Source organism: Sinohyriopsis cumingii, chromosome 8 (assembly GCF_028554795.1).
Source record: "Sinohyriopsis cumingii isolate HCF-2022 chromosome 8, ASM2855479v2, whole genome shotgun sequence".
In the NCBI taxonomy this organism is placed as follows: domain Eukaryota; kingdom Metazoa; phylum Mollusca; class Bivalvia; order Unionida; family Unionidae; genus Sinohyriopsis; species Sinohyriopsis cumingii.
Window position 1 is genome coordinate 96994942 of NC_142968.1, and position 27363 is coordinate 97022304.

The 27363-nt window shown below is 35.2% G+C and overlaps 1 protein-coding gene across 2 annotated transcripts in view; it reads right to left on the reverse strand.

The window, feature by feature from the left end:
* Positions 1-27363, reverse strand: part of LOC149794198 (retinoblastoma-binding protein 5 homolog) — a 95499-nt gene that overhangs the window by 18831 nt on the left and 49305 nt on the right. Inside the window, exons 10-13 of one of the 2 annotated variants that reach the window (XM_089968305.1) lie at positions 23341-23412; positions 20569-20686; positions 18587-18649; positions 1957-2023 (exon numbers count right to left, since the gene is read on the reverse strand). In XM_089968305.1, the coding sequence (XP_089824431.1) occupies positions 1957-2023; positions 18587-18649; positions 20569-20686; positions 23341-23412 (320 nt within the window). The remainder of the gene's footprint in view (positions 1-1956; positions 2024-18586; positions 18650-20568; positions 20687-23340; positions 23413-27363) is intronic. The other variant, XM_089968307.1, reaches the window with a different exon arrangement.

A 27363-nucleotide genomic window follows, 5' to 3' on the forward strand; every position in this document is an offset into this window, starting at 1 on the left:
GCTAACAGTCTTTTGATGAATCACGATAATCTAATCCAAAATGTCCTGGACTGAATTAACTAAAATTCCAAAATAATGTTTTACTCCAAGAATATTATTGTGCAACTTGTAACCCCAGTGAATAATAATTTGAATAAATAAATCCAACCAAAATGAACACAACAATAAAACTGACTCCTCTTCAGATGTTAAGACAAGAATGAGTATTAACATTCTTGTGGCCATTGTAAACAGTCATAAAATATTAGCATGAGAAGATGAAGTCAATTTCTGCCTCTGAAAGGTGCGTTTCTATAACAAGAATCCATCTGATTTTGTGCATTTCACTTAACAGCGCAAATTATGTCCCCATCATTAACAACGGAAGTTTGGTAATTGATCCTAATTAATCTGATAATGAATTAAATGAAAAAATGACGTGGTATCACATTTTACTCACTTGACCACACTAATAAACTACAAAGTGGTATACCACACAAAAGAACATGGCAAAAACTATTCAAAGAAATTAGTTTGCACGTTCCTTTGTTTAAGGTTCTATTTTTTTTTTCTCGCTACCCAAACGCTCCAACAGTCACAAACAGGAAACTACATATTTTACATTTCCATCAAAATAATTATAAGAATTAGATCAATTTATTACGATTACGTTATTGACACATCCTTTCCATACAACTACTTTTCTATCATGATAAGAATAGTTTTTATATTTTTCCCTTACAAGAATGAAAAATAATTGAATACATGTGGTGATATCCAAGCAGAATGACGTACATTTGTTGGGAATTAAAATCTCTGAACATTGACATCTAAGATTTGAAAATTTTCTGCCTTATTATTAATTTCAACAATATACTGAGGTTCAATTATTAGGAACAATTACCAAACTTATGACTTATGATACTGTAATTGGAGCTGTTAAATACAACGCGCCGAGGGTCAGATGGCTTCATTTGATGGAAACACCTTTTCCAAGCTGAAACTAACACTATCTTCTGATGCTAATATTTTATAACTGTTTACAATAGCCACTGCTTTGATCATGCAGAACATCCGCTTAAGTTAGGAAGAGGCCATGTAATTCTGGGAGGGGGCAAAGACACATGTTTTGAAATGTGTTTCTCGTTCTGACTTTTTTATATAAAGGACACTGTGTCATTCCTTTTCTTGCTTTAAATAATTCGCATCAGCTTTACTATACCATCTCATATTTCAAAACAAGGCACAATTCCCTCCTTATAAGACAGGCATTTGATAGAAGGTGTTCAACCACCAAAAAAAACGCAAAAGTTGAATGAGAACAACGAGGAATAATTCTTATGATAGGGAAAAGTGTAATGGAAAGTTTCAGAAGAAATGGACAAAAGATAGGGAATGGCTGAATTATGATGAGGAAAGGAATGTTATGTGGTTTAACTGGTGTACGCAATTCGCAAAAACAAACACACAGAAAATATCCAGTTTTATTGCGGGTTGTTCGAACTTTAAAATTGAATTGGTAAACGTACATGAAAGCTGTGTGACATTGTTTTGTGAACAGAACTAGTAAAGATTTGGCAGGACTAGTAAATTTCTCAATATACTAGTCCTTCTGGCTACAAATAAATTGGGTGTTAAATTCAAGCCCTGTATATATATATATATATATATATATATATATATATATATATATATATATATATATATATATATATATATATATATATATGTGTGTGTGTGTGTGTGTGTTTCTTATATAATTAACTTATCTTTATTCCTTTCTTCATTAACAGCAGCCACACAAAACTAATGTGATACTGTTTTGCAAAAACCACATTTTCATCATTAGATAAATGTTTAGACTTGGGCTGGGGGGGGGGCCTACAGTTTCCATTGGTAGATCACTGCTCACTGGGTCTTAATGCAAGAAATTAATGCCATGCGAGTCGATAATAAAACAATCTCCACCAGACTAACCTACTGACAAAGGCTTGTATTGGGTCTACCGTAGTGATATCAACCTCAACATCTTCTTCATCAGGACCTGGAAAAAAGACAATAATATTCTTTAGCTCAGTAGGAGATAGTATGGCCAACACCTTCACTTTGAATAAGATCTTCATTTTTATATGGTATAAGTAAATAATTAATTTACAGAGTGATTTACTACCTCATCCACAACTACATCCATGTGTAGCTGCCATTACTGAGTACAAGTGCTTTCTTAAAGTGTGAGCTTTCATGGTTAATGAACCCAACATTTCTTAAAAAACTGTTCTTGGTTGTAACATTAGAGCTGATAGAGGTAAAGAGTGAAGGTTTGTGCTGTCGTTGGTTAACACAACAGGGGTAAAATCGATAAAGAAAGCTTTTGTGTTTTACTAGCTGATGCAACATACTTGATGGAGAAAAGGAGTTAACTTTTTTAGTTAATGGTTGACACAATAGTACTGAAAGAAAAAGAGTGAAGTTTTGTACTGCTATTGGTTGTCACAGTAGGGCTGATGGAGAAATGGAGTGAACGTTTATGCTGTCACTGGTTGTTACAAAAGGACTCTTATTGATGGGTTAACACAAATGGGGTGAACTTTCTGCACCATTTTTAGTTGCCACAATATGACTAACAAATAAATGTAGTGAACTTTTGTGCTGTTTTTGGTTGTCACAAAAGGGCTGATAGAGAAAAGAAGTAAACATTTCTACTATTACTGGTTGCGAAAACAGGGCTGATTGAGAAAAACTTTCGTAATGTCCTTGGCTGTGATAATGGAATGAACTTTAATATTGTTTATGGTTGATACAATAGAAATGAGGGAGAAAAGATGTGAACTTTGTGCTGTTATTGGTTATCAAAATAGGATTGATACAGAAAAGGAGTGAACTTTCATGCTGTTACTGCTTGACACAGCAGAGCTGATAGAGGAGTGAACTATTGTTCTGTTATTGGTTGACACAATAAGGTTGATACAGAAACGGAGTGAACTTTGTGCTATTATTGGTTGTCATAATTTGGGCTAATTAGAGAAAAGAATTCATGCAGCTATTGATTGACACAGTTGAACTAATAGAGAGAAGGGGTGAACTTTGTGCTGCAACTGGTTGACACAACAGGACTACTTGAGAAAAGGTGTGAACTTTGTGCTGCTATTGGTTGACACAACATGGCTGAATGAGAAAAGGAGTGAACTCTGTGCTGCTATTGGTTGACATAATAACAATGTCAAAAAGAACTAGATTAACACATTTAAATACATTCATAAGACTGTGAGCAGCAGAATGTTGTAGGAGTGCAGTGGTTTGTGAAACTATTGTGGATGACTGGAAAATATTTTTTTACTGAAATACTGCAGGGATTAAACTCATTTGCTCCATAGTGCATGGAAGTGAATTACAGTATAATATTCAATGAAGAGACATGTATATGCATCAATAGTCAATTATTTTATCTTTTTTCTTTTCATCCAAAGTGCAAGGATTGAATAAATATAAGCTATTTTATCCCTTTTTGTTTCAAAGGACAAATTGACAAAATTAAGTATCCATGAATATGCATTAAAAAAACCTGAATTCTAATCCCTTTGAATTTAATGTCATTCACAGTTTACAGTTATTTTTTTAAGTATGGCTGGTACTATTTCCCTTAATAATAAAAAATATACATATAAGAGGAAATTTTTTATATTCTTGTAACTGCTGAGAAATCACCAAAACTATATGATACATTCAATCCTGACTTGGCACCCCCAATGACATGGCCCACAACTGCATCAAGCCTTCAACTTGAGCTTATTATGGTCTAGGACAGCTGATTTGGCATGTCAGAGGAATATGTATGATGAAGCATGGACACTAGTGTCTCCTCATGACGAGCCTCAGGATGGACCCAATGCTCCGTCGCCACAAAGAAGTGATCAGTCTTTAATGACAGACACAACAGGCAGGTCATAGGTACCAGAGTATGATTATGGTTTTGTTGGTTTAATGCAAATTTTTACATGACTGACTATATATATATATATATATATATATATATATATATATATATATATATATATATATATATATATATGTATATATAGGCCAGTAGATTTGGTGGAGGAAGAACCTGTGAAACCTCCAGGAGGAATCACTAGCCCATGGAAAGCTAACAGTTACCTTTCTCATGCACCCACAGTGGCCAAGTCAAAACTTGAACCACACAGAGGTGAGATGTCATTGAGCTTTAAAGGCTAATGCCTTTGACCCCTCAGCCACCCAGGGATCCCCACCAAAGCATGAATAGGAAGTCATGTGCTGAGTAGAGCAGGAGACACTGAAAAGCAATCGCTAGTGAAGATAATGACAGACTCAATACAGGTATGAAGATTTTGTGAGGAATGACAACTCAGAAAATGTTACATTTTAAACTGATAGCTTTTGCAAGCTTCTGCAATGACAGCAATCCCACAAACTGTATTGACTCTAATTAAACTCTGTCATGCCTTGTCAATACAATTCGTACAAATTTACCATTTTAAATTTTACAGCCAGCTAAATCAGGTGGTAAAACACTGGACTTGTAATCCATGGGTTCAGGTTCAATTCCTAATCAGGCCAGAAAGATTCAGTGGGCTTGGCACATCCTTGGGAAAGGTAGTTAGCTCCCATTTTCTTGGCATGTTATAGCCAATATTGCAAATAAAATTAACATTAAAGCCAACCTGCAAACAATGATCACAACCAGCAAGATACAGCTATCTTGCATGGTATAAGTAATAGATTCCTTCATTTTGCCATTTCAAACATTAACAGTTCTTTCATTAACACTTTTCGTTCATCAATCCAGTGTCATTTTCTTCCTTCATCATTTCATTACCAATTCATAAATTCTCTTCCAGTCATTGATGCATTTACTTATTCATTCATTCTTCATATTCAAGATCACTTTCTCAGAATCTTTTTCCTCACTTATTCATTACATCCATGTATACATTCATCTATACTTTTTTCTACTTATTCAACTGAAAATTTTACTTACATTTTTGTGGTGTTTGTTCACAAAGTTGATTTAGTTTAGCTCTGCTTAAGACACCATCAGACTGGTATAAGGGTTATCACTGATGGACTGGTTTCACTTTCTTGTGTGTTTTTTTAAAAGTTTTTTCTCTCTTTTTTAACATACTGATTTATCCATTAATATAGTCTACCAGCATATTAAATATTCTGGATGTAATTTTCTCTGTATTACAAGTCAAGTGAATTTCTAAAGTGTGTATTGTCACACCATGGATGATTTTATGAGGTATTCTGTGTGATTGTCAGTGCCAAACAAATGGCAAATTTGAGGCAATGATTAGTACATTTCTGTATAATAAAAAAATATTCTGCTGTTGGTATCTTTAAATGCCAGAGGAATGCATGCTTTGGTCTTTAAATCAAGGGATGTGTTTCACTAGGTAAAACAAAAGAATGCATCTATGTTTCCAGAAACTCACATTACAAGTGTGTGTGTGTGTGTGTGTGTGTGTGTGTGTGTGTGTGTGTAATTGGTATTTTTAACATAGCTTCAAAAATATTCCATCATATCACTATGCTGTCTAAAGTGTGGCAGTTTATAGTGATGTCTAACACTGGGGCATGATGCCACAGACATGTAGCATCATGCCCCACCCAGTCACATTATCCTGACATCAGCCTGACCAGTCCTAACACTAACCTCTTAATGCCGATTACCTAGCTAGACAGCTTATAGTACCATTTTTATAAGTATGACTTGACTGGGGTTCAAACCCACAAACTTTTACGAATTTATAATAATGATAAATCTCAACTTTTTTGGAAAGATAAAGGATGAAATTTTCATTGTTGAGAACTTACCTATTAGAATGTGTAGAGACTGAAATACTGTTCAAGTCTCTGATTTAGATACTTATATTTTATGTGACACCTATTAGGAAACATTGGATACAGTAATTTTTTTAAAAAATGTATAGCTATTTCTGTAGTAAACTATTACTTTGGGAGAAATTATATTTCCTGTAATGATCAACATTTTTTGCAAACTATATGTTACTGTTAGAAAAACAAATCAGAATGAACTGAGAAAAAAATGAAGGAAATTTAATGTGAAACATTAGAAAAGTAATGATGGTTTGTCTGAAAACATAGAAAGAGAAAGTTTTAAAATAAGAAAAGCAGAATTAGCAGAATCCAACAAAAACATACCACTCAAAAGGTATTATATTAAGATCCCAAGCTAGATGAATTGAGTATAAAAAAACACAAACAAATTTATTTTAGATAATGGGACAAATATACTGCAACAAAAATTATTTCCAAAGCTCAAAAGCAGTTTGACATGGAACTGAATAAAACCCGAATTACTCGACTTGACATTGACAATTGTCAAGAAGCTCAATACAGATTTATTAATCACAATATTTAATTTGGTCTAGAGAATCAGGCAAGGGTCTACTTTCAATTAATGATATGGTAAGTCTTTAAAACAGATGGAAGATAAAACAAATATTTTTGAAAAGATTTAGGAGGGGAGTCTATGCAGAAAAATGAATTTTATGTATATACTAAAAGGAAAACTTTCAGATTTTCTGATTCAGAGAGCCATCATTAGTTTACCAAAGGAAGAAAACGAAGATAATTGAAAGCTGGATAACTATATCACTTTTATACACTGACTTTAAGGTTGCTTTGCCAGCTATTTCAACTAGGATTAAGACAGTTCTTCCATTAACAATCAGTGATACTCAAGAATTTATGGAGGGCACATCTACTGAAGAAAAGATCACTCTGGTGGCCTAGTGGTTAGGGCATCCGCCTTGGATGTGGGAGGTCGTGGGTTCAGTACCCAGTTGAGTCTTATCAAAGATTTACAAAAATGGTACTAACAGCTGCCTCGCTTGGTGCTCAGCATTAAGAGCCTAGTGTTAGGACTGGTAGGCCTGGTGTCAGGATAATGTGAGTGGGTGGGACATCATGCTACATGTCTGTGACATGATGCCCCAGTGCTTGGCATCACTATAAACTGCCACACTGCAGACATTATAGCGATATGACTTAATTTTTATTAAAGCTTTGTTAAAAATCGAAATTACACACATAAACATTGATATAACTGAAAAATTATTAAAGCTACATTAAAAATCCAAATCGCACACATACACACATACAAGAAAATACCTGGATGTTATACAAATATTATGCATCAACACTAGGATGAAAAAAGAAATTGATTATTATTGCTAATAAACATGGAAAACATATTCAAGTCAATTACGTGGTGATTTCTTCAATAATCTTTACAATCTTTATTTCTTCAATGATTCTGTTTGTAAATTCAGAAATAACTTTAAAAAGCTGTTTAATAAATAATGGACAGATGTCATTATTCTTTCAACTTGAAAGTGGCTGTCATGAAGAAGATGCACTTCTACTTTATTTATTATCATTGGGAGTTGATATTTCAGTGATAAATTTAAAGCAAAATGTGGATGAACAGGCCCAATCTTTGACATCAGTGAATATATATTGGGTCAAGACAGTTGCACGAATCCTTGCTTTGCTTATAATTGTACATATTTTTTCAACTCCCAAGCAATATTTATTTTTTCATTGTATTTATATGAGGTGGTAAATGACATCGTAATAACACCCGAGACTAAGGACTAAATATCACGCATGTTTATTCATTCTTTAGGAATATTAAGTAATATAACATGTATTAAAAGGTTGCTAAAATATAATAATGATTTGAGGCAAAATTAGTAGACCGCTCCTGTGGTATAGTTGTTAGAGTGTCCACCTCGCACGCGGGTGATTGCATGTTCAAACACCGGCCAAGTCATACCAAAGACTTATAAAAATGGTACCTACAGCTGCCTCACTAGGCATTCAGCATTTAGGAGTTAGTGTTAGGACTGGTTGGCCAAGTTTCAGGTTAACGTGATCAGGTGAGACATGATGCAACATGTCTGTGACATGATGTTCCAGTGCTAGACATCACTATAAACTGCCACACTGCAGAAATCATAGTGATATGACTGATTTTTTTATTTTATAGCTATAATAAAAATTCAAAACACACATACACAATTGAGTCAATACAAAATATTCAAGCAGGACAAATCTGCCTTTCCATTTAATTTTCAAACACTATAATAAAATTATTTGATTTTACAATTATGACTGTAGCATCTGCTAGATCTGACCTTTTTCATCCTGATGACAACAGCAGTACTTTGTGTTGTGGTCTTTTAATTCCTTATTACTTCCATCCTGACCACTGCTACTAAGTGTGACTTACTGGTTTGGATAGAAAAGTGTACGTACATTGAAAGCATTAAGTTTTACCTGAGCATTGGAAATAATGTCTGCCAGAACTTGGGGGAAGAAGTTTACAAGATCACCTGTCAAGGCAACAGTACCTGGTGAACTTCATTTTAGTAGTGGTCAGGATGGAAGTAATGAGGAATTGAAAGACCACAACACAATGTTTCCAAGTAAACCTCGGAATATGTACACTCAATCCACACACATCGTGTTAGCCATTTTAGTGCTTTGTAATAATAATAATAATAATAAGGCATGCTCACATTTCAATTGCCACCTCTTGTCAATTAACTCATTACAGAACTTGGGACCACTTGAGAAATATATCAGGTCATAAGTTTCCTTGCATCAGAGACACATTACAACAATGCAACCCTGTATAAGTTTCCTTGCATCAGAGACAAATTACATCAATGCAACCCTGTATAAGTTTCCTTGCATCAGAGACACATTACAACAATGCAACCCTGTATAAGTTTCCTTGCATCAGAGACACATTACATCAATGCAACCCTGTATAAGTTTCCTTGCATCAGAGACACATTACATCAATGCAACCCTGTATAAGTTTCCTTGCATCAGAGACACATTACATCAATGCAACCCTGTATAAGTTTCCTTGCATCAGAGACACATTACAACAATGCAACCCTGTATAAGTTTCCTTGCATCAGAGACACATTACAACAATGCAACCCTGTATAAGTTTCCTTGCATCAGAGACACATTACATCAATGCAACCCTGTATAAGTTTCCTTGCATCAGAGACACATTACATCAATGCAACCCTGTAGAAGTTTCCTTGCATCAGAGACACATTACATCAATGCAACCCTGTAGAAGTTTCCTTGCATCAGAGACACATTACATCAATGCAACCCTGTATAAGTTTCCTTGCATCAGAGACACATTACAACAATGCAACCCTGTATAAGTTTCCTTGCATCAGAGACACATTACAACAATGCAACCCTGTATAAGTTTCCTTGCATCAGAGACACATTACATCAATGCAACCCTGTATAAGTTTCCTTGCATCAGAGACACATTACATCAATGCAACCCTGTAGAAGTTTCCTTGCATCAGAGACACATTACATCAATGCAACCCTGTATAAGTTTCCTTGCATCAGAGACACATTACATCAATGCAACCCTGTATAAGTTTCCTTGCATCAGAGACACATTACAACGATGTAACCCTGTATAAGTTTCCTTGCACCAGAGACACATTACAACGATGCAACCCTGTATAAGTTTCCTTGCACCAGAGACACATTACAACGATGCAACCCTGTATAAGTTTCCTTGCACCAGAGACACATTACATCGATGCAACCCTGTATAAGTTTCATTGCACCAGAGACACATTACATCGATGCAACCCTGTATAAGTTTCCTTGCACCAGAGACACATTACAACGATGCAACCCTGTGTAAGTTTCCTTGCATCAGAGACACATTACAACAATGCAACCCTGTGTAAGTTTCCTTGCATCAGAGACACATTACAACAATGCAACCCTGTGTAAGTTTCCTTGCATCAGAGACACATTACATCAATGCAACCCTGTATAAGTTTCCTTGCATCAGAGACACATTACAACAATGCAACCCTGTATAAGTTTCCTTGCATCAGAGACACATCACATCAATGCAACCCTGTATAAGTTTCCTTGCATCAGAGACATATTACATCCATGCAACCCTGTAAAAGTTTCATTGCATCAGAGACACATTACATCAATGCAACCCTGTATAAGTTTCCTTGCATCAGAGACAAATTACATCAATGCAACCCTGTATAAGTTTCCTTGCATCAGAGACAAATTACATCAATGCAACCCTGTATAAGTTTCCTTGCATCAGAGACAAATTACATCAATGCAACCCTGTATAAGTTTCCTTGCATCAGAGACAAATTACAACGATGCAACCCTGTATAAGTTTCCTTGCATCAGAGACACATTACATCAATGCAACCCTGTATAAGTTTCCTTGCATCAGAGACACATTACATCAATGCAACCCTATATAAGTTTCATTGCATCAGAGACACATTACAACAATGCAACCCTGTGTAAGTTTCCTTGCATCAGAGACACATCACATCAATGCAACCCTGTATAAGTTTCCTTGCATCAGAGACATATTACATCAATGCAACTGTGTATAAATTTCCTTGTATCAGAGACACATCACATCAATGCAACCCTGTATAATTATCATTGAATCAGAGACACATTACAACAATGTAACCCTGTATAAGTTTCCTTGCATCAGAGACACATTACAACAATGCAACCCTGTATAAGTTTCCTTGCATCAGAGACACATTACATCAATCTAACCCTGTATAAGTTTCCTTGCATCAGAGACACATCACATCAATGCAACCCTGTATAAGTTTAGTTGCATAAGAGACACATTACATCAATGCAACTCTGTCCACTACAATTACAATAAGCACATTGGAAGAAGCACAAATTCTGTCCAGATACAATCCACATTAGGATGTGGTAAAATATTAGTAGTGAATTTGCATTATGCTTTCATATTGTTCAACAACATATGCTCCATGGCCACAGCCACAATGTTGCAGTGCTCTTAAAGCACACCTGCTGTGGATAGATAGCATATAGCACTTATCAAACTTAAACAGATTATCAAGGATCCATTACGCTTTATCTTTTGAAGCAGTTATCCACATTTCTCTGAACCAGAACTATAGCCCAGAGTCAACTTCACCTCTTATGTCTATTACATTTCTAAGTTCCTCCTCTCGTACTGATATCTCACAGTATTGTAATTCTGCCAAATTCACTATCATGACTTGTCACCTTCAAGATTCATTATTGCCACTGGTTACTTATCTTAGACAGGTTTAGATATACGTTTATCTGAATATATTGCAAAAACTACTTTAGTAGCACTTTTATGTCCTGTGATATAAAGATCTTGAAACAATTCAGCCATTGTTTCATTTGTTGGAACAGAAGCCTTCTTTGATTACTTTGTCACAGTACTGGAAGATGCCAAAAGGCTCCTTGGTTTGAAACTTCACTGTTATATGAACACCAATATCTTCTTTTTGTATATGAATGTAGTTAATTGAGGACAAATTCCTGAGTAACATCCAATAGGATTCTGTCTGGTTAATTGTCGTGTAAAGCTCTCCTTAAGGCCATTCATGTATTTACAGTGTGTAGAGATAATCTTCCCAATATTCTCTGCCATAAAGGTTAGAAATGAAGAACCTGAAGAATTAAAATAATGGGGGGAAAAAATGGCTAATTAACGCAGATTTCTTAATAATGAACTTTGAAGCCAATGTAAAGATTCTTTTAATATCCTGCAATACAAATTTAGAGTTTGGGTAAAACATGGTTGTGTACCCAGTTTAGAAAACCAATTCTCAGATGATGATAAGCATGTTAATGGTGACTGATGTTGTTATTGCTGATGTTATTATTATTATTATTAATATTATTATTATTAAGACAATACATTGTTATTGGAAGTAGGATAATATATACCTGGATTTGGGGTAGAATTTGGCTGTTTACAAGAAAAGCAAAGTACTTGTGTACCCATTATAGAAAAACAGCTCTCCGATTATGATTGCTGTTGTTGTTATTATTATTAGCATAGATGTCTAAGCTCTGCTTATTTTTAATCAGTTAGAGTTATTCACCTTGGCAACGCCAATCGTGTTATCATCGATTTAAAAGTTTTGAACTTCATACAGTTATCTGGACATGAAATAAACATACATCTCCAGGATTACAAAGTGCCTTAGATGCCCCAAAGTGTATTAGATTGTTTAAATATCCAGTAATGTACATCTTGCGTATAATTGGACATTTTTTACCTGAAAATCTGATTCATGCAGAGTAGGGGTCATCATATAGGTTCAACATCATTTTTTAATAAATGAACTGGAAATTCTAAATGTTTACTGTAAATTCAAATACTTCTACATTTTCATGCCACTACAAAATTGGAAATGCAAAATATGTAACCAAGTTTGTTCTTTTGAAGAGATTCTGGCATATCCCACTCACAGAAGGAGCAAAGGAAATTTTGCCATTGTAACTCAGGGTGGACTTCACCAATATAAAGCGATTTGGGATAAAAGGTTCCATATCAACTTTCCAACATTAAATGAACAAGGTAACATCTAGACTGTGATGCTTACATCAATGACATCAAAATGTACAATGACAGCTGAAAAAATCACATGGCAACATGCCAGATGTGATGTGATGTGATTTTTATTTTTAACGTAGCTTTAACAATTTTTCAGTCATATCGCTACGATGTCTGCAATGTGGCAGTTTATAGTGATGTCTAGCACTGGGGCATCATGCCGCAGACATGTAGCATTATGTCCCACCCAGTCACATTATCCTGACACCAGGCCGACCAGTCCTAACACTAACCTCTTAATGCTGAACGCCAAGCGAGGCAGCTGTTAGTACCATTTTTTAAGTCTCTGGTATGACTTGGCCGGGGATCGAAGGTAACATGCCAGAAGTTCTTTCATCAACTCAGTGGTACAAAATTGACAACTGAGGGAATATTTATATTTTTCTGGAGATTTCAGTTGCAAGATTGATGAGGTCACTGATCCAAAACATTTCCCATCTGAGTGGAGCAATCAGGACAAGGCAAAACTCTGATTCTCTTGCTTTCTGTATCACCTCTGGAATCAGAGGTGTTGTGTGAAGGGTAAGCATTTGTGTCCAAGCCATCCCATTCTATATAAAAGCACTGACTACCCAGGCTTTCAGATCTGGGACTGGTTAGACAATTGGGATCTTGGGATTCCACACAGTACAAATAGGTCCATCATTGATCGATCCCATCAGGCACATATCTATGTGACAATACATTCAGTCATCCTGGAATGATGAAATTGGCCATGGACTTGTCATTGGAAGTGACATTATGGAAAATCTCCAAAAATGTAAAGGTTGGGGGCTTAGTTCCACCTCGTCTTTAATATAAGTTACCACAGTGGAATTGTCGGACAGGATGAGAAATCCTTTCCCAAGTAGACCCTCCTGCCACCAATAAAAAACTTTTGAAATGGCTTTCATCTTCAAAATGTTGATATGAAAATGATGATCTGGAGGTGGCCATGCTCCACTGGCTTCCCAGATTAATTGAAGGAACTGTGCCCCACAGCCCTCTGTGAATTAGATTGCGATTTCTGGGGGTTGACTGCTGATGTAAACTCGATATGAGCCAAGTGAGAAAGTCCCACCTTATGAAATGGAACCTACTATTTGTGCAGGTTGTGAGTTGTTCCAGTGTGGAAAGTCTTCGACAACAGAATTGTTTGTAATGGGCACGTAAATAGGCATCCTAGGACAAAGAGGTACACTGCTACATTGAGTAAACCCAGCAGGCAAAGGAATTCATGGGCAGGTAGATAGTCCCATATAAGCAAGAATGCAACCAATGTCTGTGGCCACAATGCTGCACACACACTGACGAATGTCATCAAAAGATTTCCATTCAATGTGTAAAGATGGTGCCTTTGTCATCCCCAAAGCTGCAATATATCGGTCATAGTGGAGGTATCCAAATGAAAAACTGTTATGTGGGATTCATAGAACTGGCAACTAAGTTCAAGGGTAGTTCAGTCAAAGCCCATATGGTTGAGTCTTGACTAAGTTCAAGGGAAGTTCAGTCAAAACCCATATGGTTGAGTCTTTACACATCAAATAATACTGAATAACAATGAGGGGTCATGCAAGCACGTTTTGTTGTCTTTGGATAAAGGTGTTGAAGATATTTCTTGTGTTACCTGCAAAGTAGCTGGAGAAGAATGTGAGGGATAGTGGTTCATTGTGCTACCTGCAAAGTAGCTGGAGAAGAGTGTGAGGGATAGTGTTTCATTGTGCTAACTGCAAAGTAGCTGGAGAAGAGTGTGAGGGATAGTGGTTCATTGTGCTACCTACAAAGTAGCTGGAGAAGAATGTGAGGGATAGTGGTTCACTGTGCCACCTGCAAAGTAGCTGGAGAAGAGTGTGAGGGATAGTGTTTCATTGTGCTAACTGCAAAGTAGCTGGAGAAGAATGTGAGGGATAGTGGTTCATTGTGCTACCTGCAAAGTAGCTGGAGAAGACTGTGAGGGATAGTGGTTCATTGTGCATCCTGCAAAGTAGCTGGAGAAGAGTGTGAGGGATAGTGGTTCATTGTGCTCCTGCAAAGTAGCTGGAGAAGAATGTGAGGGATAGTGGTTCACTAACCAGCAGACTGAATTGAATTAGGTATGATGACTTCCAATCTTTCATCAAGTACAGGCTCCCTTTGAGTGGCAAAGGCTTAAGAACAGAGTGAAGCAACATATCTCAAATGCTGAGGCACTGAGTTGGACACTATGCTGGGAGTGCTTTAGTGGCACTATGTGAATTAGATTTATCCATAAAAGTGCATGTATAACATAAGCTTGTGAAAGCTTGTTCTGCAAATGGCTGATATTGTATGATCGATTGTGGGCATGACCCATTACAAACAAATGTATATGGCAGAGTCCAGTCATGACAGAACAGGGCAACCTTGGTTGGCACGATGGTCAGTTCTTAATAATGGAACAGGGTGTGGGATAGTGATACAAGTAGTCAGTCCATAGTTCTGATATGTGAGATGATATCTGAGACTGTTTGTTTGCTCTCTATCTCACTCCCCAGCATATGATATTGTGCTGAACCATAGCATACAAACTAATGATGTCCTCATCCCTCATGGTGTGCTTCTGTAACTTCCCCATTAATACCTCCAGTACTGCTGCCCATTGAGTTCTGTCTATAATAAGCAAGTGTAACATGTTTTGTTAGATTGACAACTGGAGTAAGCTACATACACATTTAGTGTGGTTGTCAGTCTGCTCTTGTGCAGGGTCTAAATCTTTAAGACAAAACAGAGCAAACAATATATACAGGTGTAGTGCGGCACACATCCAGCTTTATGAATTTCAGTTTGAACATGCAGACTTTGGCAAAAATCCCTGTATCAAGGGAAGATTACTCTAATTGCCACTCAGATGGGCAGATAACTTTGTTTTTATCTGGATTTGCAAGGCAATAGTAGTTCTAAGGCTTTATGATTGGTTAACACAGAAATTAGCTTTTTACACCCATGCAAAAAACTGGGTGGGGGATTAGACTTGTATACATTTATGAAGCAAGTATATACAGCAGTATAATGTCTGTGTGGACCTCACCAGGCAACAATGACATATTCTCATGTACCATTAGTAAGTTCATATGGATCTGTTCCATTCATCACACAATGTTTCTGCATTTATCATATTTTGGCCTCAATATACAATGTCTCAAAGTCCAAAGGCTTAGTAATCTTAAAATCTTATCACATTTACTAATTATACAATTAATTAAATTCAAATCATTTTTAAATTGCATGAATATGAACTATAAAGTGATGCCACAGTTAGACAAAGTTCAATGGCTGGTACTCCCTAAAGGCGGACTTATAATTTTTATACCAATGCATCATGTCATTGAAACTACTCTACATGCTGTTTTCAGGTGATGTGATCAATGCATCCTAGAACAGAAGTTTACATAAAAGAAAGCATCCACTTTATATAAATTAACATGTTCTAGCAACTAACAATATACATCCACTTCATGTCAGTCAACATGCTCTAATAACACACAACATACATCCAATTCATGTCAGTCAACATGGCACTGTAATAATTGACAATATACATCCACATATCAGTCAACATGCTCTAGCAACTGACAATATACGTCAACATCATGTCAGTCAACATGGCACTCTAGTAACTGACAATATACATCAACTTCATATTGGTCAACATGGCACTCTAGTAATTGACAATATACATCCATATCATAACAGTCAACATGCTCTAGTAACTGACAATATACATCCACTTCATATCAGTCAACATGGCACTCTAGTAACTAACAATATATGTCCACGTCATGTCATTCAACATGCTCTAGTAAATGACAATATATGTCAACATCATAACAGTCAACATGCTCTAGTAACTGACAATATATGTCAACATCATGCCAGTCAACATGCTCTAGCAACTGACAATATACATCCACTTCATGGCAGTCAACATGGCACTCTAGTAAGTGAAAATATACATCCACGTCATGTCAGTCAATATGGCACTCTAGTAAATTGACAATATACATCCTCATCATGTCAGTCAACATGGCACTCTAGTAAGTGAAAATATACATCCACATTATGTCAGTCAATATGGCACTCTAGTAATTGACAATATACGTACACTTCATATCAGTCAACACTCTAGTAATTGACAATATACATCCACTTCATATCAGACAACGTGCTCTAGTAAATGACAATATACATCCACATCATGTCAGTCAACATGCTTTAGTAAATAACAACATATGTCTACAACATCTAATACTTCACAATATAAATCACATTATGTTAGTCAACATGCTCTAGTAATTGACAATATACACCCACTTCATGTCAGTTAACATGGCCCTCTAGTAATTTACAATACACATCCACTTGATGTCAGTCAACATGCTCTAGTTATCGACAATATACATCTGCTTCATGTCAGTCAACATGTTCTAGTAATTTACAATACATGTCCACTTCATGTCAGTCAACATGTTCTAGTAATTCACAAGATACATCCACTTCATGTCAGTCAACATGTTCTAGTAATTCACAAGATACATCCACTTCATGTCAGTCAACATGCTCTAGTTGCTGCTGTAGGGTTTAACGCCATTTTTCAGCACAAGATAGGCTATACATGGCGGCCAGTATTAATGGTGGAGGAAAAACCCGGGAAAACTCCGGAAAGAACCACTGACCCATGAGAAGCTACTAGCAAGCTTTCTCACATATCAACATAGGCCAAACTGGCGACTCGAACCCACGCAGACAGAGGTGAGATGGCAGTGATCCGTAATGGTGAGCGCTTTAGACCACTCGGCCACCCGGGGCCCCAACATGCTCTAGTACTTCACAAGATACATCCACAACATGTCAGTCAACATGCTCTAGTACTTCACAAGATACACCCACTACATGTCAGTCAACATGCTCTAGTAACTGACAATATATATCCACATTTTGTCAGTGAACATGCTCTTGCAATTGACAATTTACAGCCAATTTAAATAAATGAACACATTCAAGTAATTGATAATATACATATATACTAGCAATTTATAATCTCCTGCAATTGTACACGTTATCAGTTCAAAAAGAATTGTGCATTTCTGCAATATGGCCAAACAATCATAGGATAAATTGTTGGGACTACTTATTTTTCCTGATTAAGACAACAGTGATCAATATTGTATGGGAAATAAGGCTGAAAATGCAAAAAACCCACAAACCTACCACCCAGATATAAAATAATTAAACAATGTAAACAACAAAACAACATAATCATGTGAGGCATTAAGTAGAAACCTTGATCGCTGGTAGACTGAACTTCTAGCAAAAACGTAGCTCTAAACCTGGAGCCTTCCTATATATTCACACCTTTAATACACTAAAAGATATTAAAATATACTAGTGAAAAGACTGCCATCTATGTTACCATACAAAATATGATGCAACCTTCCCTAAAGGTCACCTCCAATGAAAAACTGCCTCCAGTATCCAGCCAGGTGAGAATTTTTGCTTCTCTTGATTGATATTTTACCTCCATTTGTAAAAAAAGATTGTTCCTCCCCCCAGGTGGTTAGTAAAGACAGGATAAATATATTTTGCTTTAATGTAGATAGCAAAAAAGTAAATTTAATTAGTCATTTGCTATGGAGGGAGTTAGCATTTGGAAGTGGTATATGAATATGGTGTCAGGGATTACTAGCTGGTTAAATAAGGTACATTAAGTTTAGCCCTTTGGTTATTATGCATTGACATCAATATGCTGATGATGTTTTTATTCCTCTTGCGGAATATCAATATCCTCACAAAGTAACTATAATTATTTTGAAATATTTCTTTTTTTTCTATAATCTGGACTTAAATGTAACTAATGACCAAAGAATTTTTATTAGAAACAAAAAAATTCTAATGAAAGAATATATCCTGTGATGGATCCAAAATGTGTCTATTTCTAACCTTAAACTCCTTGATATAAATTTTCCTTCAGATTAGCCAACAAATAGTGGAAATTAATTATAGGAAGATATTAAAGACTGCAAAACAGAATATTAGCAAGTTGGAGTCAAAGAAATCTTTCAGTAGTTGGTAAGGTACTTGTTGTAAAAACTCTTGTTTTGCCCATATTCATACATCTTTTTTCAGCACTTCCAAATCCAACTGCAAAAATAGAAACAGAACTTAATCGTACTTTAAGCAAATTTGTATGGGGTGGTAAAGCGAGATAACTAAACTTGATATGCTAGTAGCTCCTGAGAATGTGTGTGGGCTAAATACAAATCACAATAATTCATTCGTTAGGTACATTAGAACAACATGGTTAAAAGACTGCTCGAAAATTAAAATTAGCTGTGGCAAAATTTAATACAACTGTTTTCAAAAGTAAAATGATATTTGGAATTTAGGGAGAAACTTGAAGCATTTGGAAAAGCTTTTTTTTCTTGTTCTTAACTACACAGTCCAAGTTAATATCAATCCCATATTGTAAATATTGTCCCTCCTGGTCTAACTATGAATACAAGTCTTGGAAAGAAGCTGGCAAAGAAATTTGAAATGATTCAGTTAATGATGGTGGTAATATGAGTTAAAATGATCTTTTAAAACAGATGAAATGATTTTTTTTTTACTACCTCTCTTTATCACCCCCAAATTCCAAACTCATGGAAAGATACTATGAAGAACAATCTAGCATGTAATAACATTGTTAAGCAGAGTGGTAAGTTAATGAACATGTGAAAACAAGACTCACTGAAAATGTGTTACAATGATATTTATTCAAAAATTAAAAGAGCAACATAGTACTATGCAAAAGACTTGGGTGCAAGTATTAAATATTAGTATAAGTAGAAGGAGTGGTCTGAAATGTATAGTCTGAACAAAGATTGCACAAAAGATACCAAGATGATTGCTCTGAAATTAATTCACAGATTAATATATTACTAATAATTTATTTAAGAGAATTAAGATATGATACTTTCTGAAATGAAGTATGAAAGTACAGATCCATTACTGTGACATTACCTTAAATTTTGGACACCATTTTAAAACTATATTACGAGATTTTCCCAGGAAATGAACAAGTGGATATTTTGTTGAATTTCTTCCTTATTGTAGCAAATATAATATTAATTTGTAGGATGAATATGCAAAATTTCTTCAATTTAACTTTTATACAAACAGTAAAAACATAAAACAATTCAAATTAAATTGTTAGATTAAAAAGAAAAATGAGGATCAATTTCTTCAAAGCCTCAACTGTGAACAGATAACTACCTTTAGCTGTTGGTTATTTGTGTTGTTTTTAACATCAATTCACTATTTTTCATCATTTAACAATTTTCAGGTTGCTTCTGACCATGAATTTAGAATACCCGATGAATGATCACTGTTCTGACCATAAATTCAGAATACCCAATGAATGATCACTGTTCTAACCATGAATTTAGAATACCCAATGAATGATCACTGTTCTTTAAACAATAAATTTAGAATAACCAATGAATGATCAATGTTCTAACAATGAATTAAGAATACTCAATGAATGATCAATTTTCTAACGATGAATTTAGATACCCAATGAATGATCATTATTCTAACCATACATTTAGAATACCAAATGAAGGATCACTGTTCTAACCATACATTTAGAATACCCAATGAAGGATCATTGTTCCAACAATGAATTTAGATACCCAATGAATGATCACTGTTCTAACCATTAATTTAAAATACCTAATGAATGACAACTATTCTTTTGAAACAACAGAACCTTTATACAATCTACTAATTTAAGCATTAAAAAAATGCAGTTTTTCCAAAAGCCATGAAAATCAATAACCATAAAAATAAATGAATTCATAGTGTTACAAAATCTATGTCACCATGACCACATGAATTTGTGTACCTATGGACAGTGCATTTTGTATGCATGTGCATGTTTTCTTTCTTTTGTATATATTTATTGTCAAAAGATTATCTGATAACTCAGAATATTTGACTGTAAAGTGGCCTTAGGATAGTGTTCCTGAACACAAAGGTCAACCTTTATAGGGAAAATAATAATAGAACACAATTTTTACCTTTGGCTTCCTCCTTTTCCTTGTCTTCATCCTCTTCATCGAATTCTGACTCCCGTTCCTCATACTCCACATTTTCATCCAGTTCCTTGAAGTCCGGAGCAAAGGCACTCCAGTTTTCCTACACAGATATATTATGGGCTACATATGTAACTATCAAGTACAGCTTTCCTACAGATATATTATGGGCTACATATGTAACTATCAAGTACAGCATTCCTATAAATATATTATGGGCTACATATGTAACCATCAAGTACAGCTTTCCTACAGATATATTATGGGATACATATATAACCATCAAGTACAGCTTTCCTGCACAGATACATTATAGAATACATATGTAACTATCAAGTACAGCATTCCTATAAATATATTATGGGCTACATATGTAACCATCAAGTACAGCTTTCCTACAGATATATTATGGGATACATATATAACCATCAAGTACAGCTTTCCTGCACAGATACATTATAGAATACATATGTAACTATCAAGTAGTTTTCCTACACAGATACATTACAGAATACATATGTAACAAGTAGTTTTCCTACAGAGATACATTACAGAATATATATGTAACTATCAAGTACAGTTTTCCTACACAGATACGTTATGGACTACATATGTAACTATCAAGTACTGTTTCACAAATTCAAGCCAAACATCTTAGTATATTTTTTACAATGGCCCAAACAAACAGGTCTATTTCTGTGGAAATTCAATCTTGTTTTGCGTTCTTTTTGCACCCAACTAGCAATCAAAAAAACAATAATATGCTCCAACTTATAATACCTTACCTTCCCTTCTACTGTGAATGGGTGATTTATAAGAAATGGTCACTGGAGGAAAATGTAGTAAATAATATCCAGTGAACAACAAATCCCAAGCCTAACTATCCCAAACAAGGTCTAATATGTGAGGAACACCGTAATACATAGTACATATATTGAGGAGTCTCATAAGAGAGGACCACTGTAATACTTAGTACAGAAAGTCTTGTAGGAGAGGACCACTGTAATACTTAGTATAAAAAGTCTCGTATGAGAGGACCACTGTAATAAATAGTATAGAAAGTCTCATATGAGAGGAACACTGTAACAAATAGTATAGAAAGTCTCAGGACCACTGCAATAAATAGTATAGAAAGTCTCGTATGAGAGGACCACTGTAATACTTAGTATAGAAAGTCTCGTATGAGAGGACCACTGTAATAAATAGTATAGAATGTCTTGTATGAGAGGACCACTGTAATAAATAGTACAGAAAGTCTCGTATGAGAGGACCACTGTAATACTTAGTATAGAAAGTCTCGTATGAGAGGACCACTGTAATAAATAGTATAGAAAGTCTCATAAAAGAGGACTACTGTAATACTTACTACATATATTGAGGAGTCTCATAAGAGGATCACTGTTATACATAGAAGTAGTACAAGAGTTTCATAAAAGGGGATAACAAATACATAGCACAAATATAGTCATTTCTCAAAGTACAAGACCAATGTAATACAAAGTACTGATAGGAGTCATCTCATAAAAGAGGACCACTGTAATATATAATACTTGTATAGATGAGACCCAAAAGCTCAGGATGGGACCACAGTAATATGTAGTACTGAAGTCAAGTGGTCTCATAAGAGAGGAACACTGTAATGGATAGTATTGATTTAGAAAAGTCTCCAAGGAGGGGACTGGTGGGTTTCATAAGAGAGGACCACTATAATACACATAGTAAAAATATAAAGGAGTCTCAAAGGAAGGGACTGGTGGGTTTCATAAGAGAGGACCACTGTAATAAACACTAATAATATAAAGGAGTCTCCAAAGAGAAGAACATTGTAATACACAGTACTGAAGTAAATGGGGCTTATAAGAGAGGACCACTGTAATATATATTAGTCTCAAAGGGTAGGACCATTCTAATACATAGTACTGACATACTACATACAAGGCTCATCTCTGGTGCCTCGTTATTACTGTTTTCTTTCTTTTAAACATGTTTCCAAGTTATCGAAATGAAACTTCTTTTGCCAAATCAAGAAAACCTGTAAAAATTACTAAGACAACATTCATGCGACAAATTAAATATCAGTTTTAAGAATCAAATTGACCTTTGTCAAACTTACAACATTTCAAATGTGATGGAATGACTCTAATGAATCATAGAGATCAAGCATTTTATGAATTCAATGGTTCAATGAAAGGGATAAAAAACACATAGGAAATGGATCTTTACATACCCTACATGACCAAATTATGATACAAGCAGAAAGTAAGAAGAAAGTTGCTCTTCAGAAAAAAATCTAAACCCGTGTTAACTTCAAGGACTGCATAACAAATTTTCAGAATGTGCTTCTTACATGTCAAAGTGAACTTATAATATCCTTGCTATTAACAATGTAATCCTTGCTTTGATTCTGGATTCATGTGGTCGAGTAAGCAATCATCCAGCCAAAACACTTCCAAGTTCTTGGGTCACATCCACTGCAAAAGACCATAATGGCTCAACACTTGAGCCTTAAAGAGGCGTTTGTATTAGTTTGTACACTTTTTGTAACTGAAAAAAAAATACAGTTTCAAACCTGAAATTAATTATGTTGTCACGCATCCATTATAAACTGACTTTCTAATATAAATTTTGACTTAAAACATCATAAATTATGGAAATGTAAGCAGATAATAAGCATATACATGTAAGCAAGAAATACAATAAGGAGTACATTGATAAGTTTATATCCAGGATATGGTTCCGTTTCCTTCAGTCACTTACCACTTGATTCTGTGCCCAAATGGAAACCACTCCACTTGAAATTGAAGCAATAATTGGTCTCACTGGATGCCACTGTCAAAAAAATGTAAAACTGTCCCATTAAAACCGATAGGAGTCTCTTCAAGGAATTGGTGCATTATTTGCTGAAGAAAAATTCCTGCAGTTAAAGACAAGACAATTTTCTTACTTTAACTGGTGAGTGTTAAAAGTATTTCAGATATTTAAAATTTCAAAATTAGCTGCTGTAATGGTCATATTGAATGTCAGATTGGCACCATTTTCATTCAGAACCAAATAGGCACAATTAGAAGTCTTTTGCTGAAAACTCCATGTTAATATGACCGTTAATTTAGGGGGAGTGACAGCTATATTTTCAAGATGTCTATTGTGGCAGCTAATACTGGATGTAAGATTGGCATCATTTTCATTTGTGAAACGCCATTCTGCCATCCATTTGTAAGGAGTAGAGATAACACATATTCAAGCTGCCTACCATGGTGGATCAGTGTACGTGATTTTTATTTAGGACCAACAAGACACCAAAAGATTTGCTGATGTCAAAATGACTTTCCATTTATAAGGAATAATTAAAACAAGATTTTCTAATAAAAAATCAGACCAGCACCTATTAATTTAGGCCCAACAAGACATCATAAGAAATCTTCTGGTAAAAAACCCATGCTGATATGACTTTTGGTTTTGGAAGAGTAATGATAACAAGATTTTCAAGATGACTGCCATAGTGGCCATACTGGATATCAGTCTATTTATGATATGACCAGTCATCTAGGTGAAGTATTAATTACAAGACTTCAAGACAGCCAATGTGGTAGCCATATTGGAGGTCAGGTCAGCACTATTTTCAATTATGACCAAGAGATTATAAGAAATTTTTCAGTGAATATCCTATAGTGATATGGCCATTCATCCAGAAGTAGTGATAACAAGATTTTCAAGATAGTCATTGTGGTGGCAATATCGGATGCCTGAGCAGCACCATTGTCATAAAAGACCAACCTGGCATGACAAGAAGTCTTCAGTGAAACACCATGATGATATGACCATCTATTCAGGATGAATAGCGAACCTTTCATAATGGCCACTGTGCTGGTCATACTGAATGTCAGACCAGCACCATTTTCATTTTGGACCAACTAGACCAAGGGATGAATGTCTGTAAACTTTCAAAACAATCCTCCAAGTAAATTAGGAGGAGTGATAACAAACTTGTGCTAATGCATGGATGGACAACAGACAGCAAACCATCCTACAAAAGATCTCCTGGTCTATGATCAAGACAGCAAATAAAACAAGTTCCAAGCATTCTTTCAATGGATAAAATCTGTACTCTGGTGCATTCATAATATAGCTAATAAAACCAATTCATATGCATTCCTTCAATGGATAAGATTTTGTACTTTAACATTCATAAAAAACCAAGATACTGAATGGACAAAAAAAGTACTCTGGTGCATTCATAACAGCCAAGATCTTGAAAGGAAACAATTAGTACTCTGGTGCATTCATAATAGTTAGTCTTGAATGGATATAAATTAGTACTCTGGTGCATTCATAACTGGCAAGATCTTGAATGGAAACAATTAGTACTCTGGTACATTCATAACAGACAAGATCTTTAATGGAAACAATTAGTACTCTGGTGCATTCATAATAGTTAGTCTTGAATGGATAAAAATTAGTAATCTGGTACATTCATAACAGGCAAAATCTTACAAGACTTACATTTAATGAAATATATATATAAGGAATACTCAACCAACTAGAAGCTGGCCATGACCTGCACTTGAAGTCCAACCTTAAACATCAATAATGAAGGCAGTTATTTAGCTAAAGATAAGTGCATATTGAAGCATAGCTACCAACCCTCCAGGCTCGCAATTAGTGAAAAAAGGGATACAAATCAGTGATTTCTGACAAGAATTCATGAAGTGATCTTAGAGTCTGGAATATTTGTCAGAACAAATGTTTAACATGGTCACCAGCTGATAAAGGTAGATTGTGTTCAACAAGAAAACTCACAAACAATGCTTCAGCAGTATGGAGGTATTCTGTCGAGAGCTGAAATCTGCTGCAAGTTCTTAATTTTCCCAACCTCAATGTGCTTTTTACTACCAATACGCTTCCTCTCATAGTCTCTGCCACTATGCCCAATGCTAAAATTGTAGTACATTGCGCGCAAAAAGCACGACATATATCGGTCTTTGATGGCAGAATGCATGGCCAATTTTGGTACATTCCAAACTAAACTTCACTTTTTGTGCAATACATTTCTTTTTCCTTGTTGGTGAAGACATTTTCAAGATGCGATGCCGAATGGTAATTCAAATCAGTGTTTGTGGCACATACGCAGAGCAAAATTACGGTTAGGCCCCAGTTTCTCTCAAAAGCATTTGTAAAACTGCTCTTATACATATAGATTCAAATATGCTAAAATGCTTGCTACTGGGCCAACTGTACCAATCAACTATAGTTCCACTAATATCGCGACCAGCAGTACCGGGCTGTTTTGGCAACTGCCAATATCACGACTAGCACTTAATGGGAAATCGGTTATTTTATTAAAGATTTAAAATAACTGACATTTGGGGAATTCATAATTTTTCTGCATGTGGTGTAAATCTGTGAATCGCTGAAAAAGTCATGAAATTCACACCAAAATCATGAGGGTTGGCACCTATGATGAAGGTATATTCCAAATCTTAAAAGGGAGGGATAAATGGAACTGACCTAAAAGGAATATAGAACAGTTTAACCTAGTTTAATATATATATGGGTGGAAAGACACAGATACAAACATGTACATGGATGGAAAAGTAATTCATCTTGTCAAGCCAATGCCAGCACAAGCCTGACTAAAACAGATCACATTCATCGTTAAAAAGAATACATAATAATAGATTCCAACTACAAAAATATGTATTCCATTACAGGCTATGATCTTATAAAAAAATATAAAAATATTTTTTTTACATGAAGTGAAAGTGAATAAGGAACAGTATGTATCATTCATTATATCTGTAAAACTGAATGTTTACATCCTTATCATTCACAATAATGCATCCTGTTTTAAACTAAATGTATATTTGCCAATCATGCTACAAAATACAACAATTTTTAAAAGTTGCCAAATATTTGTTAATATGTATTTCCCTGTAAATAATGGGTAAAGATTTGCATTTATATGCAGAAATAGTGTAATATTCAATTGGGTGAGATTCATTAAATAAGCAAGTGCACTAGAGATGCTGACAGTGAAGAACTACTGATAACTCACTTTGTCCATGGCAAGGACATGTCTGCTGATTCAAAAGCAAATACTGTGAAGTCACTATCATTTGTTGAGTACCTTTTAGGTTATTATTTCTGTTGTTCTGATAAGCAACAAATTTAAAGAACCAAAATGAACATTGATCCTTCTATGGAACTAGTGTGACCCTTTCCTTGTTCCACCAATTTAGGTACCAAACATTTTCAATTTCCACAAGACCAGTGTTCAAACTCATTTAAATAAATGAATTCATAATATTTAATAAAATCGTGACTTTGAAAATATGTCTGTTCCAAAAGGACTGGGTTTATTGTGTATCTTGATGAAACACAACTCTCTTCTAGGCCGCTGTCTATCAAAACCAGGTATCCAAAAGGCCCAGTTTTACTGTATACTGAAATGAAAATCTGTTTGTTCTAGACCAATGCCTATCAAAACCAGGTATCCAAAAGGCCCAGTTTTACTGTATATTGAAATGAAAATCTATTTGTTCTAGATCAATGTCTATCAAAACATGGTGTCCCAACAGCCTAGTTTTGCTGTAAATCTTTATGAAAATCGGCCTGTTCTAAACCACTATTAAAGCATTAAAAACCAGGTCTCCAAAAAAGTCTGGTTTTACTGTACATCTCAATGAAAATCTGTTTGTTCTAGACCACTATCTAAACCAGGTGTCCAAATACCGAGTTTACAGTTACTCTATATTAACGGAAATGTATTTGTTCTAGAACACT